Raw genomic sequence first — 19,389 nt, forward strand, 5'->3', positions numbered from 1 at the left:
GGTCCCAGGGTCCTGCATCATCCGTTATTGTTTTAATTTGTACTTGTGTTCCAATTGTTTTAAATCTGTGACGAAGACTTAGATGCCTAGCTACATACTACGTACCTTACCTTCCTCTGGTTCTTACATTATGTGTTAAATACTATACGAAAGAAAAAGATTGATGGAATGAAATGAAATTTAATGAAAAAATGAAAATTAACCACGAATGCTCATTTAAGTAGGTTAAAATACGAAATATGACTTAATTATTATTTGTAATTAAATAAGTAAACCAAATAAAAGTTAAATTTGAAGAATTTGGTAAAAACAGAGTTAGGTTTCATATTTAAATGGGTAATGAAAATTAACCTAATAAATAGGGTTGTGAAATCTATTTTTACCTACCGTTTTAATCTTCAGTTTATTATTATTAATTCAGTTTTTTCGAATAGTTTACAGTTTGCATAGTCACGAATAAATAAGTAAAGGTTTTATTCATCGTCATTTGATTATTGTGTCCTGACCACCCTCGAATTTTCTTGATGGTAGTTGTTTACGTCGGAAATAACAAAAATTAAAATATTAAACACCGAATTAAACCGAAGTCATTTTAATTAGGTCTACGAATCGGGATAATCGAAGAAAATGCTAAATAGTACAGCTTAAAAATAACTAATCGGTTGATGTTATGTATTGTAGTTGATTAACGGTTATCGATTTTGATGTAACACAATGGTAAGCAGTGGCATTTAAATATATATAGGTATTCTTTTTTGGCTGATCAATGAGCAGCAAAGTTTGGCAGTTGGATGAGGGACTGCACACTGACCGCCGTCTTGTACAGTTTGCGTGAATTTTTAATTTCTTTACTGCATTGTGACGGTGTTTGTTGTTATGGGCGGCGAGGACCCAAACACTTTGGCCACTGTGGAGTTCGAAGTTTATGGCCAGGTTCAAGGTCAGTTATTTTTAATTAAGTCTTTTTACTACAATATAATTTAAAACTGGAAAAGAATGAAATCGAAATTTGAACGGGATTACATTTTTGAAAAAATTACTAGATTTTATTGATATGAATAAATCAGTCTGAAGTAGAAGTAAGTAATTAAACAACAAATGTAATTACACAAAAACTGCTCTGAAGAACTTTAACAAAGTATACGTTTTCGTTTTTATCCCAAACTTTGTTCTGTCCTTTGAATATTTTTAAATATTTTATATTTAAACTAAAGTCAATCATTAAATACGTAACATCGATCACGAATATCGGTTTTGCTCCACCCACAGCTAGTAGGCCGAGCGTATTTATTGCAAAAAGAACTTTATTTACATTAGTTAGAAAGTCGAATTATTTCATTATCGTTTTCGATACCTTTCGATATGGTGATCGCTCAAGTGCGATATAAATAGTCGAGCCGCTGCAACTGGGTCGATGTCAATGAAAAATCTGTTAGCATGCTTATTTGGCTATCCACTCATTGCACTAGAACAAACCATAAACCCGCAGCAATCATTACTTATACCAGTGGTCGGGGAACTTTTTTAATTACCTATTCCTCCAAAATATTTTTGTGTAAGTTGATATTACCCCATGGCGAAGAACAAAAAAAAAGCGAAATTGCTTCTTTTTAGCATCTTTCATATTATAGCACCCATGATAATTTTGAAAAGAAAACAATAACTAAAATTTTTATTTAAACATCATTTATTGAATAATTAATTAATGTGTTCTATCTCATTCTTTCGCCGGCTGAATCCTATACATTTATGTGATTATGTCTCTATGGACTTATTTTTTCGTTTCGTTTCATTTCGTTTCATCGAGTTTGAAATCACAACGATTCAACAAATTTCATGTTACCCCTTTTGGGGCAGTTTACTCGGTTCCCCGACCGCTGATTTATACTATAACTATATTTATCATACAAATTTTCCCACTGAGTTTCTCGCCGGATCTTCTCAGTGGGTCTCGTTTCCGATCCGGTAGTAGATTCTGCGAAGCACTGCTCTTGCTAAGGCCAGTGCTAGCAACACTCCCGGCTTGAGCCCTGTGAGTTCACCTATACGTCAAGTCGAAGCTGAAATAGCCTCTCAAGGCGTCAGCATAGGTAGGAAAAAAATACAAATTTAATTAAAACCAGTCACTGAAGCCTTACTTACTTATTTAATATTAGACACACATTCATTGGAAGATCGTTTGACGATAAATATTTAAACTATTAAAGAAGGTAGTACCCGAAGTTTCTCAAGAGATTATCCTTCTTTAGAAGAACACATAGAGAAGATTATTGGAGTGATAAGGAGAAAAAAATATATTTACAAAATTCTTCGATCACGCAGGCTGGGCGGCTTTTTATTTATTTAAAACTCTCATCATCATCAACAGCCCACAGTCGTCCACTGCTGGACATAGGCCTCTCCCAATCCACACAAAACTCTCATAGTACTAGGCTCGTTATTTCCCAGTGCCCAATAAAGATCCGCAGTCTTTAAACGTTGTTACCTATTAAGAACTTTCGTTTCTTATATGTTTAAGGTTTATTCCCGAACCCCAAATTGGCAAGAAACCACTGGCTTAATGTTTATGGAAAACAACTATCTCCTAGGAAGCTTTTCATTCTTAAGGAGCCTCCCCACTATTGCAGGCTGACTTTCAATAATATACACTTGTCCGTCAATAGCCCACGGTGTTTCTCGTGGGAACTCCTGAGTGGGTCGCGAATCGTAATCCGGTAGTAGATTCAGCATTGCTCTTGCTATGGCCAGTGCTAACAATTCTCTCGGGTTGAGCCCGTGAGCTCACCTACCGGTCCGCGTGGAGTTGGAATAACCCCCTAATTAGGCTACCAACGATTAGGCTCTACAATCCCCGCCACTCTAATGTTCCTCAGTCACGACTTCTTTCGATTCCCAGCGTATCTCCAGCATTCGTGAATATCATCAAATGTTAAAGCTTTATATCACGAGCGCTCACTTTGGTGTGATATGTATGAATTGTTTCGCTCAATAAGCAAAATTTGGAGCTAAGTGAATTTCGGTTTACTAATAAGTACCTAAATACATAGTTTTCTCTCTCTGTACTGTATAGACTCTGTACTATGTCTTCTTTTTTGTGTGTACATAAATAAATAAATAAATAAGTTAACACTCCATGAATACGAAATGTAAAGATAAGTCCGCTAGCTAACACGTCGAATGAAATGCCAAATTTAGAGCGTCAGCTGATTTTTAATCGATTTAAAATAAATTGCGTGTCAAGTTTTACAGTAAGAAAGGATATTTTTTTTCGATTACATCATTTTCAGCGTTTTCGGGTTTTTTTTTTTTTTTTTTTTTTTTTTTTTTTTTTTTTTTTTTTTTATTTTTTTTTTTTTTATTTTTTATGATTGAAAGTTTACTGGTGGCCCGAAGGCCTTTCCAGTTTCACCAGGACAGGTGGGCGAGCAAAGGCTCAGCCAAGAGGGGTGGGATTTGCTAACAACTGCCCGAGCGCCTCCGAAGGAGACCTAACAACTCAAGAGCAATTGTTTCGCGAATGAATCTACTACCGGATCGGAATCGCGACCCGCTGAGAAGATCCGGCGAGAAACTCAGCGGGCTGATGCATGGGTTAGGTTGCACGTCGACCTCTTTGTCGAGTTCGACGAGTACGGTTACCGGGGTCCCTAAGCCTGCCCCTAGTATTAGAGCTGAAGGCATCTAATGCAAAGGTTATTGGATCTGATGGATCCGTAAGGACGTGTCTAGGGCGTCGACGGTGACTGGCTCCTGCATGATCAGGATTCGGAGAGTAGTCAGCGGCGGCAACGATAAGGCGATTATCATGACGCATAGCCTTATCGAAGTATCGTTCCGACGCTGACTTCATGTATTTCCGAATTGATTCGAGGCCCAGGTCGTCGTGTAGGTCAACGTTCCTCACGAACCACGGAGCGCCGACAGCTAACCTGCAAAAGCGGGATTGTAGGGATTGGAGGGTGTCTATGTGTGTGCGGGCCGCGTGAGCGAACACCACACTCGCGTAAGTCATGACGGGCCTTATGCAAGTTTTGTAAAGTGTCACCTTGTTCCGAAGGGACATTTTACTCCGCTTACAGATCATGGGGTAGAGTCTACCGAGAATAAACGCGGCACGGTCACGGACTGATTTTATATGCGGGCGGAATGTCATCGATGCATCCAGGGTAACGCCCAGGTACTTGACCTTCCTGGCCCAGGGTATGGGTTGTCTAAAGAGAGTAATCGGGGGTGTGAGATTCCTCCTCCTAATCCGGGAGGAAATCCGTGTGGAGCTTCCCCTCTGAAATAGCACCGCAGTACTTTTCGCTGGGTTGATGTCTATGCGCCATTTTCGGAACCACTGTCCTAGGGCTAGGGCTGCGCTCTGAAGCTTCTTCGCGATTAGGGACTTATTTCTACTAGAATAGTAAACAGTCGTGTCGTCGGCGAATAAAGCTAAATGGGTCGGCGGCGACCGGGGAATATCGTTGACGAATAAGCTAAATAGGAGGGGTGAGAGGACAGAGCCTTGCGGGACTCCAGCTGTGAGAGGTCGTGGGGAGGAGCGGGTTCCCTCGACTCGATATCGAAAAGAGCGGTTCGACAAGAAGTCCCGTATGATGAGCACGAGACTATCCGGCACGCCCATGTTGAATAGTTTGAAAATCAAACCATTGTGCCAGACTTTGTCGAACGCTTTTGCGACGTCGAAGAAGAGAGCTCCCGTGTATAACGGTTTTGGTCGATTAAGCCCCACAAGAATGTGCTCCGTGAGGCGGTGCACCTGTTGAACGCATGAGTGATTTGTACGGAATCCGAATTGTTCATCGATGAGAATGCCCTTGGATGAGACGAAATCTCTGAGGCGCTTGTAGAGCAGACGCTCATACAGTTTGCCTAGAGACATGAGGAGGCTAATCGGGCGGTAGCTCGTCGGATGATTTTTTGGTTTACCGGGTTTATGTATGCCGATAACGTCCGCTTCTTTCCACACCGCGGGAAAGATACAGTTCGCCATAGCGGCATTGAAAATAGATGCCAACATCACGATGAGTTGGACGGGTAGAAGTTTAATAACGCGGTTAGATATACCGTCGGAACCGGGAGCCTTGCGAGGACGTAGGTCTTTGATCAAGTCTTTAACTTCCATCGGGGTGACGGGTGGTAACGCATCCGAGGGTGGCAAGGAGGCTCTGCGTTCTACCTCACTGTCTACAAATTCTACATGAACAGGGTCCACGGATTGAGTGCTGGGCGTGCACTGGGTTTGCAATGTATCGGCCAGCAGCTCTGCTTTTTCGTCATCATCAAAGGCCGCGAGTCGGCCTGAGGGGCCTACAAGGGGGGCATAGTTACTACCGTATCCGATTTGAGAGTACGAGCTAAGCGGTAGTAAGACCTTTGGGAGGGCGCGAGTCCTTCTAAGAAACCAGACCATCTGGCATCTCGGACTTCGGCGATGCGAGACTTTACGTCGCGTTGTAGGGCACGCATTCGAATACGATTTTCCGCGGTAGGATACCTGTCGTAGGCGCGTATCGAGGCGTTCTTAGCTCTAAGGAGTTCCCTAATATCGTCGGACAATTTGAAGCGGTGAAGGAAGTCCTCCGCTACAACTTGTTTCGATGACCTATCTAATGTCGAGGTGATGTGTGATGTTAAGATGTCTATGGCTTCAGCGGTATCCTGAGGAGACGGGGTAGAGTCCGGGTTAAACGGGAGCGATGGTGGATCAGATTCAGCCAGGCTGATGCCCAGCGTGTGCCAATCCACCACAGTCCTCGTGACGGGAACGGAATCGGGAGCGCGACCGAGCTTCATGACGACGGGACGGTGGTCTGAATCTAACTCTGAAACTACTTCGATCGAGTGTAAGCGCAGAGTTACGTTTTTTAATAACGCTATGTCGAGTATATCCGGGCGATGCGCGATATTTAGCGGGTAGTGAGTCGGGGTTAACGGAGCGACGATATCGAAAGCGAGATCATCGACTAACGCGTCAAGCCGCCTGCCATTCGGAGTTGTGGTGTGTGAGTTCCACCTGATGTGTTTACAATTTAGGTCGCCCGCCAGAATGACAGAGCTCCCCATACCGAGCAGCGCCTCAATATCACTGCTTAGAACGATCTTATCCGGTGGAAGATAAACGGACGCGATAACGATCGGCGCGTGTCCCGTCAGTGAGATTCGGCACACTGATGCTTCGATATTAGCGAGCGCGGGAGGATCGAGCGGGACGCAATGCAGGGCTCTTCTATAGTAAATAACGGTACCACCACCACGGGCAGAGAGCCTGTCGTTCCTGACCATGTTATAGTTCGCGATTTTAGGGTCACGGCGCGCGGGCTTAAGTAGGGTCTCCTGCACTAAGAAAATGTCAATTTGATGGTCACGCAAAAAATCACAAACCTGATCACGTTGATTTGCGAGACCGTAAGCGTTAAAAAATCCTATTGTTACGGATAAGGGTTTTATTCTACTAATGTACGCCATTGATTACCGGCGGAGTGAGGGGAGGACGTACGTATTTAACGACGCGTATACGTCAGCGTATTCTTGCACAACGGCGATGAAATGTTGTGCAGTGGAGGCGGCGCGAATGGCGTCACCCAAAGCGTTAACACGCTCAAAGTTGATCGACTGGAAAAAGTCGATCGCTAGAGCGAGATTTTCGGACGCGGTCGGAGGGCAGGTCGCGGGGGAGGGACGTATCGCGGGGGTGGGACGAGTCGCGGGGGAGAGAGTTGTAGCCGTGTTCGTGTACGGCAACGGTTTAGCCCAAGCCGAGACGCTGGGCACCGACGCCGGCACGAAAGCAGGCTTAGCCTTCGGCACAGAGGGTACCGTGGCTTTGATGTCTGGGCCGGAAGCTCGGAGGCGGTTTTGACGGGCGACGCGGCGATTTATTTTTGGAGCTCGGGGGCATCCACGGTAGTTCGCGGGGTGACCTTGTGTTCGGCACAGGACACAGCTAGGCGGTTCCGTCGCGGTTTTTTGGTCGCGAGCGCAGAGGGCCGTGGCGTGATCGCCCAAACACTTAACACATCGGGGGCGCGCGTGACAGTTACGGGAAGAGTGCCCGTACAGTTGGCAGTTATGGCACTGACTAGGAGTGCCTTTTTTATGGGGGACTTCGACGGCAATACCGGAGAGCCTACAGACAGTCCGAATGTTAAAAATTTGCTTACCCTCGGGGGTAGGCTGGAGGGCGACTAAAACCATATTGTATGGCTCCCTACCGCGGCCGGTGTGCATGCGGTGCACGGAATTTACTGGTAGGCCTTGTTCTATCAGATCTGCCTTGACGAGATCGGCATCTAGCTCCTTCGGGATTCCACGTATGACAACGCGGAGTTCGCGCTCCTCCTGGAGCGTATAAGTGTGGAAACTTATACGCTCCTTTCGGAGGTAACTTGAGAGGGCCCTATGGTCGTCGGGTGTCGTTACTTTTATTTGAATCCCGTTGGCGAGATTACGGGCGCTGGCAAAATTAATATTTTTGGCCTTAAGGGCCAGGGAAACTCGGTCCCAAGCTGCCTTCTCTTGAAGGATAACCGGGGGAGGGGTCTGAGTTTTAGATTGCGCCACCGGTCGCGGCGACGGAGTGGCACGGGCTGGAGGCGCAACGGGAGTCTGAGGGCGGGGGCGCGACGCGTTCGCGGCTTTGCTAATTTTAGCGGCCGCGAGAGCTCGAGACTCCGCGGCACGCTTCTTACCCTTTTGTACCAGGGTGAATCCATCCGTCGATGAGGCGGGGGCGAGGTCGACCTCCATCTCCGAGTCAGAGTCGGAGGACGAGGAGGCGGGCGCAGGTGACCTACAAGCAGGAGTTTTGGAGGGCGCGACGGAGGCCGCGGATGATCGCGCTGCTGGAACGGTGGCCACGGCGGACGACGCAGTAGTTTTACTCGCAAGTATAGGCGACGCGGGAACGGCAGGCACGACGGAGGCTGCGGTGCTCGATGTAGACGCTTTGCACGCAGGTACAGGCGACGCAGGAGCAGCGAGCACGGCGGAGTCTTCGAGAGAGCTCGCAGTGTGATTGGCCTTGAAAGCCAGAAACTCTGAGGCGAGCTGTGGGTGACGAAGTCGGAGGAATTCCACGAATACAGCGTCCATGATCGCTGAGTACCCAGGTGGGGCGGCCCCGGGTCTTGAAAACACTCGCCTTGCGGCGAGGCCCCAACTTCTCGGACCTGAGCGGTTCTATTGAACACAGGTGGCAATGCGGCGCGAGTACTACAGGACAAAGAAAAAGCACAACAAAACAGAAATTACAAAAAGAAGCAAAACAAATAAATACTTGCAGGAAAACACTTTGTCGGCAAATGTTCCACGAACACAAAAATAACTAAAACAAAACAAATAAAAGCTTCCAGGAAACACACTTGGTCGGCAGATGTATCACGAACACAGGCCGCGCGAACAATGGCCGGGCTAACAAAAGCCGGGCGAACAAAGACCGGGCGATCGAGTGGACGATGAGCACGTCCGCACGTGACGGGTGCCTCTATCGGAATCGTTTTCGGGTACAGAATCGCCCTAATCACCATTTACGTTTACTAAAATTAATGTAAAACTTTCCATCAGGTTGCTATTTCCCGAAGTACTGCAAGGAGTTAGCGCAACAGCTGGGCATCGGTGGCTGGGTTAAAAACACGAAGAAAGGCACCATCGTCGGGAAACTACAGGGGACGAAAGCGCAACTAGACCACATGTAAGATTGTGAGAAATGTTTTAAATTATCAACTCATGATACCCGGCCTTGTCTCACTATAATATTATCTAATGTCCCAAGATACATAATTAAATGGAAACAAGGACCTTTGTTCAAATAACCCATGCGCCATCTAGTCTACTGTTGAGTTACACTAGAAACTAGTAAAAGCTCCTGAAGACGCATCGAAAGCTAAAAGGTTTATATAAAAGTGATTAAATTACGTGCTATCATATGACGCTTAAGCCAACAAACTATAAGCCACAAATATTCATTTATACCTAGACTGTCAATTAACAATAGGCCTGCTCAATGGAAAATGGCAGGTATCCCTGTGATCCGCCCAACAATAGACTATCAGTTCATTGATGCTAAAAAGCTATACATATTTTATATTATTTATATTCTATATTTTACTGGTAGTAGGACCTCTTGTGAGTCCGCACGGGTAGGTACCACCGCCCCGCCTATTTCTGCCGTGAAGCAGTAATGCGTTTCGGTTTGAAGGGTGCGGCAGTCGTTGTAACTATACTTATATCTCAAGGTGTGTGGCGCATTTACGTTGTAGATGTCTATGGGTTCCAGGAACCACTTAACACCAGGTGGGCTGTGAGCTCGTCCACACATCTAGGCAATAAAAAAAAGACTAAGATTTGACGATGGTCAGTCATTAACATTCTAAAATTCCTGATAAATCTCTAAAAAGTCGATGTATGTTTAAGTATTCCTTATAGACTCCGAAACGATTGAATCAATTTCGATGTATATATTTATTTATTTATTGCATAGATTGGTTGACAAGCTCACGGCCCAACTAGTGTGGGCTGTAAGTAATCACATTAAGTGGCTACCGGAGCCCATAGACATCTACAACGCAAATGCCACCACCCACCTTGAGATATGAGTTCTAAGGTCTCAGTATAGTTACAACGGCTGTACGGCGAAACGCATTACTGCTTGATACCAGTAACACTTTCAGGAAGGCGTCAGATTAGCCTAGAAAGCGGCAAAGCAAAATGAGTCGAGGTTATCATCTTATGTCTTTCGGTTGACAATTATTAATCAGTTGTCTTTTTATCACTTTAAAGAATATTGGAAGTCAACCAAAATTCTATCATCAATGATGCGGAAATTCTAATTATGACTGGCAGTTTCATGTCAATATCAACAAGCGAACCTAATTAAAAACTGAACTAGAATTAGGTACCTATCTCTCGTATTTGGCGTTTGCAAATTGATTATTGTTTATATAGAGGTATTAGGTACATAACCATCAATTAAAATTAATAAACCAGTAGAATGCGTTGTGTCTCATCATTCATTCTCCTGCCCTTCTCCCAGTGACCTGGAGTCGGCGCAACATGTTTTCTCCTTCCATAGTTGTAAGGTTAGAGTTTATATAGTTTAAGTTCACTGTTTGTCTTCCTAATAAAATAAAATAAAAAAATAAAATAAAATACTCCTCTATCATATACAATAGTCCAAGAAATGTCTTCGTTTACTCCCCTCTTACACATATCGTCTTTCACGCAATCCATCCATTTCTTCTTAGGTCTAACTCTTCCTCCAATGCGTTGTGTCTATGCTTCAAAAAAGAGTGTAATCAAATAAAAAATGGGTTAAATAAAAATAGTAATGGAATATAAACCAACGATTTATATAATTATTTATGGTTTACTGTGCCCCCATCTCCGGAACTACTGATTCGAATTTCAGGTAGTTTTCACAGGTAGAAATAGATTGAAAATGTGAATATTAATATCATCTCTTTCCCCTGTTTCAAATGTATTTATTGTTTTTTTTTAACGCTGGGGAATCCATTTACTGATATCCGGTCGAGGGGGGTAACGGACCGAGCTATGTCGGACTCCGGCGCATCTTGAGAAGAAGAAGAGGAGAAGAGAAGGACCGAGGTCCTCCACCTCCCCCAATTTCTCACAGGAGACTACGCCTTGAAAAAGGCACGCGTGGCACTTGCCCCGCAGAACCGACTACCGACCTCTGTGCTTAGTGCGAGTTTTTTAACGGTCTCGATAACGTAAAAGTTAACCCAATTTTGTATGCAGTTGGAACAGCGCCCCTAGCGGCAAACGTAGGCAAACGTTCCCATTCCATACAAATATGAGCTAACTTTTACGCTATCGAGAACGTAAAAAAACTCGCACTAAGCACACTGTTTCAAATACCTAATACGCATTAGCAGCACGCGATATTGTAAAAATATGTTTTACCAAAGAAATATATTCAAAATTAGTTTAACAGTTTAATTTCGCGTTTTTTACGTGCATTACATCAAACATTAATAAAATTTTATCAGATATATCAGTCGACGAAACTGTATAAAGTATTCGATACATAAAAAAAACGCAATAAATAATTCGTAAGAAGCTTAATTTTCTCCACGATTCGAATCGCAGTGCTCATCAAAATTTCATTAGACGAACGAACATTTTTCATCCTTTTTTATTTTATCGAAAAACAACTACCGAACCGAATATAACTATACACACCGGGTTGAACTTGTAATAATGTTCTTTGATTCCAGGATCAACTGGTTAAGTACAACGGGCTCTCCGGGATGCAAGATAGAGAAATGCGACCTCACAAACTGGGAGTACGTGGGTAGAATAGCGTACACTGATTTCAGTATACGATTCTGACCGATAAAAATGAATGTCAAAAATATGAGGTGCTTGTTTTAAATGCTATCAAAATAAATATGATTTTACTTAATTTTGTTTCTTAGCGTTTCTTTATTGTTTTCATTAATTACTAATATACTATAATCATTTAAAATCTTATTAATTATACAATTTTTTTTGTAAATAAAACATTTTTTTTTTTAAAACTCTATATAAAATAAATTGCTGCTGATGGCGGTGTCTACGACACAATCCACTAGTCGTTAGAACTCCAGAGTGAGAAACCTCCGCACAATACGCACCGTATCGAGGATAACTGCCTTCTGTATCAGGCCCTTAACCCAGCTATGCAGCTATGCAATGAAAGTTTCATAAGGTGTTGACCGAAACTTTTCGCTATCAAACCGTGTACCGACACAACTATTGGAGCATTGATGGTTGAATCAACATGCCACATGGCGGTAGTCTCGTGGACCAGGTCTAAATATTTTATTGATTTGTCCTTTTCTGCCTTCATGAGGTTCTCGTCGTGAGGGTTGGTGATATCAACCAAAACTGTTCGACATGCAGACCGATCTATTATCACAACATTTGGCTTATTGGCAACAAGAGAACTATCCATGATAATAGATCGGTCCCAGTAAAGCGTAACATCACTATTTTCGAGAAGTGGTCGACGTTGGTATTGGTAATAAGGTACAGCAGAATCAAAAAAACCATATTTCAGAGGTTGTTGATGGATAATCCTACTTGATTTAGCTTAGCCACTTGGCTATGTTTATGTAAGTATTCACCATTAGCAAAACGAGAACAGCTAGAATCAATATGTCTAACAGACTCTCCCGGACGGTGACATGCTCGACAAATGTTAACCGTCCCATCCTTTAATATCTATTTCCGATAGTTGTTCATGATAACTTTGTCCGTAATTGGAAAAATGAAACCTTCAGTTTTCCCAAGGAGGCTACTGAATCGTAACCAGGCCGCAGAAGCTAATTGTTCTATATTTACTTAATTATATATAATTACAGGGTATTAATACATACAGGCAAGCACAGAAATTATGAATTCCATTAAAAGTATTTAAATACCGTAAATTTTACTGGTGGTAGGGACCTCTTGTGAGTCCACGGGGGTAGGTACCACCACGCTGCCTATTTCTGCCGTGAAGCAGTAATGCGTTTCGGTTTGAATGGTGGGGCAGCCGTTGTAACTATACTGAGACCTTAGAACTTATATTTCAAGGTGGGTGGCGCATTTACGGGGTAGATGTCTATGGGCTCCAGTATCCACTTAACACCAGGTGGGCTGTGAGCTCGTCCACACATCTCAGCAATAAAAAAAAATGATCACGTGGGTGGCAGAATTCAACTAATGATATTTAAAGATCCCGAACCTTACCGCCGAACAGGAGGTAAAACCCACCAATTGGAAGTAAACAATTTTCGAATTCTCCTTTTCATTGAAATTGACCATGAATGTTCTTCCTCCATATTGGTCATCACTATCGTTCATGAACACGAGCAGTACTTAGAATCGCTCGCTACCTCTGTAAAGCTCCCCAAACAACTTAAGAGACAAGCACCCAACTCGTAGAAGGCTTGTTCGAAATATGCCACAGGACTATTTCATAATAAGTATAGAATGGAAAAATAGCATGAAAATAAAAATATCCAAAATTATTTCACAATCAGTTTATTAATGCATAATCTACAGATAAAATTATGTACAAAAACAATCAGCCCTGCAAATCTAGTGGATCACTTATATACATGTGTATCACTATCTTTATAATCTTGTTATAGAACAAGATGGCGTATAATATAAAAAAAAAAACTATAAGACCCTAAATTTGTATAAAGACAGCGAAGACATTAAATTCGTAAAATGTGGAATTTCTATTCAAAAAACAAAAAATCCACCTTGTCCCTTGTCATGGCTATCTTAATTTTGTTAAATTGTGTTTTACATACACAATAGTAATTTAAAAGTTTTTAGTGGAAATAAGTAGGTATTTGTGATATGTACCGAGGCTTCAATGTGTTAAAATGTGACAACATTGAAAAAAATCGTTTCAAATATTACTATTAATTTGTTTGTTATATTTTATGAAAGTAGCGGTACCTATGAAGAAATGATTTGGCGTTGTTGAAAATTGTCCCCAATTTTTTGACAGTTTCATTCCATTTCACACAGATAATTTTAAAATACAGCGATCCATTTTGGAGAAATAGGTATGTAATAAATTAAATAATTCCCGAGGTAGATTAATTCAATACGTATATCATATCTAAGTGTATCTAAAATATATTTTGTAAACATTAACATAATATGTATAAACATCTATATGAATTTTCTTCTATTTACAAAATAAACATGTAAAATTAACAGTTTACAAGTTGCTTTATATGCGATCCCTGTGTTCAATTATGAAAAATTTAACATCGCTCATAGATTATGTGATATTTTTTACAGAATTGTTGTTGGTTATTATTAGAAGATTTCGATATCACTAACGTAGCGCCATAAAACAAATAGATGACTTTCAAGTGCCTACTGCAAATAGTTTTGTTTCATATGATATTTATCGGGATTTATACAATTTTTAGTATTTAATTATTTTCAGTTCTCCAAATAACGAAATAATATAATTTACGAATTGTATTGTATATACGACACATATGGCTTCTTTATAATAATATACGCACTAGGTACTCTAATGTTTACAATTTTTTGTTGTAAAAGTATTTTAGGAGTAATGTGAAGAATATAAAATGATACTGATACTTACGGAGGTACAGAACCTCTGGTCGTATTATTGGAATGTCAAAAGCGAGGTCATCGAATATCATAAACTGTTCTTCAGAAACTAAGCTTGAAAAAGGTTATGTCTTAACGCTCAGAGAACACCGTGCAGAAGATTACATTATAGGATTTAATTTTACGAGGTGCACAATGGGAAACGCTACTTGAAGTAAGAGAGATTGAGGTAGACGAGATTTTTTGATTATTATTTGATAGTCTTTGGTGATCATGATTGTCAAAGTTTGAGGGAGGTACCATCTCGCACAATTGTTTAGGGCAATTTCTATGAAACATAATAAAAGTAGACCTAAAAGCCGTAAATGAGTTGTTACAAATTCACTCAAAAAACTAGGATCCCAAATAATTCGAAAACCAAATTTTTTTAGTAATAATTTGTTGTTTTTATTCGGAAGCCCGGCTTTGAGGCGAGACCATTACTCTCACTCAGTACTATTAAGTTTTATCTTTAACGAAAATCTTTAGTAACGAGAGAATTTCCGTCGTGTCACAAACACCGCAGCTTTTCAAAATCAATTTCCGTTTTAGCTTCCTTCCGTTCCGTTTTAGCTTTCTACGCAAATTTAATTTCATATCTGAACGTTATACTAACAAAATTATTCGTAGTCCTTGAATTAAACAAATATGTAATAATCTTATTTTACAGTTATATTACTTTTTTTAAATCAAAGATAACATTTGCGCTTTTGTCGTTCTAAGCTTCCTTCATTTTGTGTACGAAATGGTCATTCAAATATTCGTAATATCAGTAATTTGATAACTAATTAGCCTAAGCAACTAATAGACAAACGGTTATGTATATGTATTGGTGCATATGATATGTCATTGTTCTACATACAAATGGAACTGATGAGCTGAAAAAGATTTGCAGTTTTATATACAGTACCGACATTTCATGTGTACCAACATAATATAATTGTTTGCTATCTGCTAATGATTAGGCGCTCTAATTTTAAATTAAAGTAATTCTTTGTTGGAAGTTTGATAAATTAGAAGGTATTCAATGAAGTGAGTTTGTTTTAAAAAAAAAGTAGTATTACGGGAATGTTTTTTTTCTGATATATCACTAGAAAATAATTTAGTTTTGTTATAACGACCCGGCTTCAGCAAGCCGTTTAGTAAACGTCTGCTCCAATCTCTTGGAGTCGCGATCTAGCGAAGTCGTCCTCCAGACTAGACTTTGTCTTCGGGCTGCAGAGGTAAACTAGCGTCTTGTCTTCTCCCCTCTTTAGCGGCGGCAGCAAGGGCTCTTTTATGTCTCTTCTTAGTTCTTTCTTTGTGGACAAATAGTCTTAGATAATGACACGGGAAAACTACGCATTCTCCGTCCGGTTCCTCGGCGTCAATGTAGACTCCTCGGACGAGGATCGAATTGGAACAGTTCAATAAGACGAGAAGGCAGAAACTGACGATATGGGTGCACCAGTTGCTGAATTTCGGCCAATCTGTTAAAAAACAAATAAATTTTCAAAATATATTTAATTTTTATTTTATTTAAATTATTTTCCTAACTTGACTAGCTGTCATCCGCGGTTTTGCCTGCGTGTTCAAGGAATAGTGTCGATTATTTTTTCTATAGTGTCACGGAGTACACCTAAACACAATAAAACAGTAAGTATCCCGTTGGAAGGTTATGTTTTTTTTTTCGGAATCAAAAGTAACCGAAATCACTTTCCTGAACCAAAACTGTAATAAAAAAAATACATGTCAATTGCCGTTGTTTCATTTCGACCTGAAAGAGGGACAAACAAATACACTTTCACGTTTATAATATGATATTAAGCATGGATTTTGGGTAGTTAGTGTAAACGAGGAATTGGGTAAGAATAATAATTTTGAATTGCTTTTTTTTACCTAAGCTGAGAGCCTTGAGAGGCTATTTCACCATAACCTTAACTAGTACGTGAGCTCACGGCTCAAACCTGACGACGTTGCTAACACGAACCCTAGCAATCGCCGTGCTTCGCAGAATCTACCACCGGATCAGAAACGCGACCCACTGAGAAGATCCGGCGAGAAACTCAGTGGGCTGTGTCTGAGGGTTAATTTATTTAAGGACGATGACCGGATATTTAATTTGCCTATACTTTACTATACATAAATACGAACCAGGGAAGAAATAAACATTGAGCAAGCCCCACACTCCTCGCCAGACGTTGACCGTCGCGAAAAACGACACGAGATGGTATACGTCGGCCAGGAGGAGTCTCGGCGCGCCTCGGAGACGTGCTGCAGCCCAACACATCGGGACTTGAAGAGAGAACGTCATAATAACCAGCGCGTAACCTAGTGCCTGAAAAAAAAACAGTCATTAATCTTAGCTTTATGGTATGGACATGTGATGAGACGAAATGAAAATGAGGTTGGTAAGAGAGCGTTAACTATGAATGTGGAAGGATATAGAGGAAGAGGTACACCTAAGAAGAAATTATGGATAACGCGAAAGACGATATGGGTAAGAGGGGAGTGAGCGAAGAAATGGTATATGATAGAAGAGTATTGAAGAAGAAAACATGTTGCGCCGACCCCAGGTGACCGGGAGAAGGGCAGGATAATGAATGAATGAATGAATCTTAGCTTTAAGGAGCCACCATCCATCCATCTTATACTGAACGGGTGCCCATAGAATACAACTTGAATATTGACGGTAGGTACCACTGCCCTGCCTATTTCTGCCGTGAAACAGTAATGCGTTTCGGTTTGAAGGGCGGGGCAGCCGTTGTAACTATACTTGAGACCTTAGAACTTATATCTCAAGGTGGGTGGCGCATTTACCTTGTAGATGTCTATGAGTTCCAGTAACCACTTAACATCAGGTGGGCTGTGAGCTCGTCCACCCATCCGAGCAAGAAAAAAAAAGTAATACACTGCATAAATAATTTTTAAATATAGCATGCCTTGATTATTTCAGAATTTGAACTCTAATTAATGACTACTTCACGGCCGAAATAGGTAAGATTTTTTCATTGGGTCGCGATTCCTATCCGGTGGCAGATTCTGCGAAGCACAGCTCTAGCTAGGCCTAGTGCTAGCAAGTTCTCTCGGATTGAGTGCATGAGCTCACGTCCCCGTCCGAGCGCAGCTAGCGTAGCCCCTTAGGCTACCAGCGAATAAGTAGGGAAATAAAAAGAATTCGTCAACTGATTTAGATACGTTTATGTCTAATATCCTTCGTGTCTAGAAACCCTAGTACTATTAATTGTGCAGTGCGAAAATACCGATATCCATTTTGTATACTTCAGACGAGCTTACTGCTAACATTATACGGATGTATAAAAAATTCAACGATTATTATCTATATATTAATACGTGAAGCAAAAACTTTGTATCCCTTTTTACGAAAATGACGCGGACGGAGGAGTATGAAATTTTCAACACTTATAAAGAATATAGAGAAGAAGTGCACAATGCTAATATTTTTTTAAAATAATGCATAACAGATACATTATATTATTAAAGAAAACATTACACACACTACATACCATGTATTTGACGCACGCACGCATGCATACTATTTTATTGTCAAACTTTTGTTCTCGACGTCTGTGGTCAAATTGAGAATAGATTAAATATTGTTTGTCTTTATCAATATTTTTTTATAGTGTAGCCTTGGCGAAATTTGTAATTATAGACGTATACAATACAATCATACTAGTGTACCAACTTATACAATTCCAATTAATTATAGTCGAATTTCGACTACTGCGGGACCTCTAGTAAGTATAAACTCGTAATATTATTTTGTTATAACGTAAACAATTAGTTCACAATAGACTTAATGTAGACATTCCGATTGTCTTTATACTTCCCTTATCATGTTTGTGACGTTTATTTATAAACTACTGCATTATTCAGATAATCGACGCTTTCAAAATTATCTAGTGTCACTACACATACTATTGTACGTCTCTGTTATTATTTGTACGAGTAATAGCAAACGTTCGCCTCTTTCTCTTACTATTTCCAGATCTCTCATTTCGAAAAGCAGCTGTTAAATTAATAGCACAAGTTTAAGCGCTTCATGTGCTTTTTTTTTATTGCTTAGATGGTTGGACGAGCTCACAGCCCACCTGATAGACCATAGACATCTACAACGTAAATGCGTCACCCACCTTGAGATATAAGCTCTAAGGTCTCAGTATAGTTACAACGGCTGCCCCACCCTTCAAACCGAAACGCATTACTGCTTCACGGCAGAAATAGGCAAGGTGGTGGTACCCACCCGCCCGGACTCACAAGAAGTCCTACCACCAGTAATTACGCAAATTATAATTTTGCGGATTTGATTTTTATTACACGATGTTATTCCTTCATTGTGGAAATCAATCGTGAACATTTGTTAAGTACGTATTTCATTAGAAAAATTGGTACCCACCTGCGGGATTCGAACAAAGGTGCATCGCTACATACGAATGCACCGGACGTCTTATCCTTTAGGCCACGACGACTTGCTTATTAAACTCTTTTTAATTATACAATATATTTTTAAATACGTAACAAAAAATAGGTTAACGTTGCTCGCGAGACTTCCGACAAAATCCACTAGTGATTAGGTTATTGTGAGAAACATTCTCATAATAAATACCATTATTATTGTATAATCATTACCTTTTTTTTGTTCTTTATATAATATTGTAGGTACTATGGCAACACTTCCAGAAATTATAATATATATATATAATAAATTATAATAATACTTCTATAATTGAGGTGACATCTGCCATGAACTTTTGTCAATTTGTCAATGTTTTGTATTGATGATCACTTTGTTGGTGCAACTTAATAAATAAATAAATAAATAAATAAAATTATTCGTATATAAAAAAAATTTAAAGCACTTACGCATTTCACATCATTGTTGATCGTTTCAAACTCCACTATTAATGCTACAATTTCGTTGTGTCAAAAATCTTTTATACCTACTGTAAATAGCTTTACACTGTTACAATGGACGAATATTTATGAATGAATACTTAAAAAAAATCTAATATTTAAAAAAAAAGACATGCCCGCTGAGTTTCTTGGCAGTTCTTCTCAGGACGGAGGCTACTTTTTGTGAATTGGCGGTAGTGTACAAGTATGTTGAATAATTTTTTTTTTATTTGATTTGAATTCCGTGATAATATCCGAAACGGCTGAGACGCTCGGCAGATTCACATATTTATAAAATACTAGCTGACCCGACAAACTTCGTATAGTATACCTATATATATTTTTTAATAGGTT

General features: G+C 40.6%; 2 protein-coding genes across 4 annotated transcripts in view; one reads left to right on the plus strand and one right to left on the minus strand.

Annotated features, from left to right (window-relative positions):
• Window positions 1–774: 774 nt before the first annotated feature.
• LOC114243538 (acylphosphatase-2) lies at window positions 775–11,434 on the plus strand. The gene is made up of 3 exons (XM_089732074.1): window positions 775–940; window positions 8,572–8,698; window positions 11,244–11,434. Exons 1-3 carry the CDS (start codon window positions 877–879, stop codon window positions 11,356–11,358), a joined length of 306 nt encoding a protein of 101 aa, XP_089588200.1. The 5' UTR covers window positions 775–876; the 3' UTR covers window positions 11,359–11,434.
• A 1,585-nt stretch (window positions 11,435–13,019) lies between these two features.
• Window positions 13,020–19,389, minus strand: part of fusl (transmembrane protein fuseless) — a 29,232-nt gene continuing 22,862 nt past the window's right edge. For all 3 annotated transcript variants that reach the window (XM_089731814.1, XM_089731813.1, XM_028174531.2), the window contains 2 exons: window positions 16,273–16,456; window positions 13,020–15,608 (listed from right to left, as the gene is read on the minus strand). In XM_089731814.1, the coding sequence (XP_089587940.1) occupies window positions 15,337–15,608; window positions 16,273–16,456 (456 nt within the window). In that variant the 3' untranslated portion in view covers window positions 13,020–15,336. The remainder of the gene's footprint in view (window positions 15,609–16,272; window positions 16,457–19,389) is intronic.

This window comes from Bombyx mandarina, chromosome 12 (assembly GCF_030267445.1).
Source record: "Bombyx mandarina strain Sakado chromosome 12, ASM3026744v2".
NCBI classification, from domain to species: Eukaryota; Metazoa; Arthropoda; class Insecta; order Lepidoptera; family Bombycidae; genus Bombyx; species Bombyx mandarina.

Coding starts and splice junctions, on each gene's coding strand:
- LOC114243538 (XM_089732074.1), top strand. CDS start 877: ATGGGCGGCGAGGACCCAAACACTTTGGCCACTGTGGAGTTCGAAGTT. Junction 941..8,571: donor AGTTTATGGCCAGGTTCAAG/GTCAGTTATTTT, acceptor ACTTTCCATCAG/GTTGCTATTTCCCGAAGTAC. Junction 8,699..11,243: donor AAAGCGCAACTAGACCACAT/GTAAGATTGTGA, acceptor CTTTGATTCCAG/GATCAACTGGTTAAGTACAA.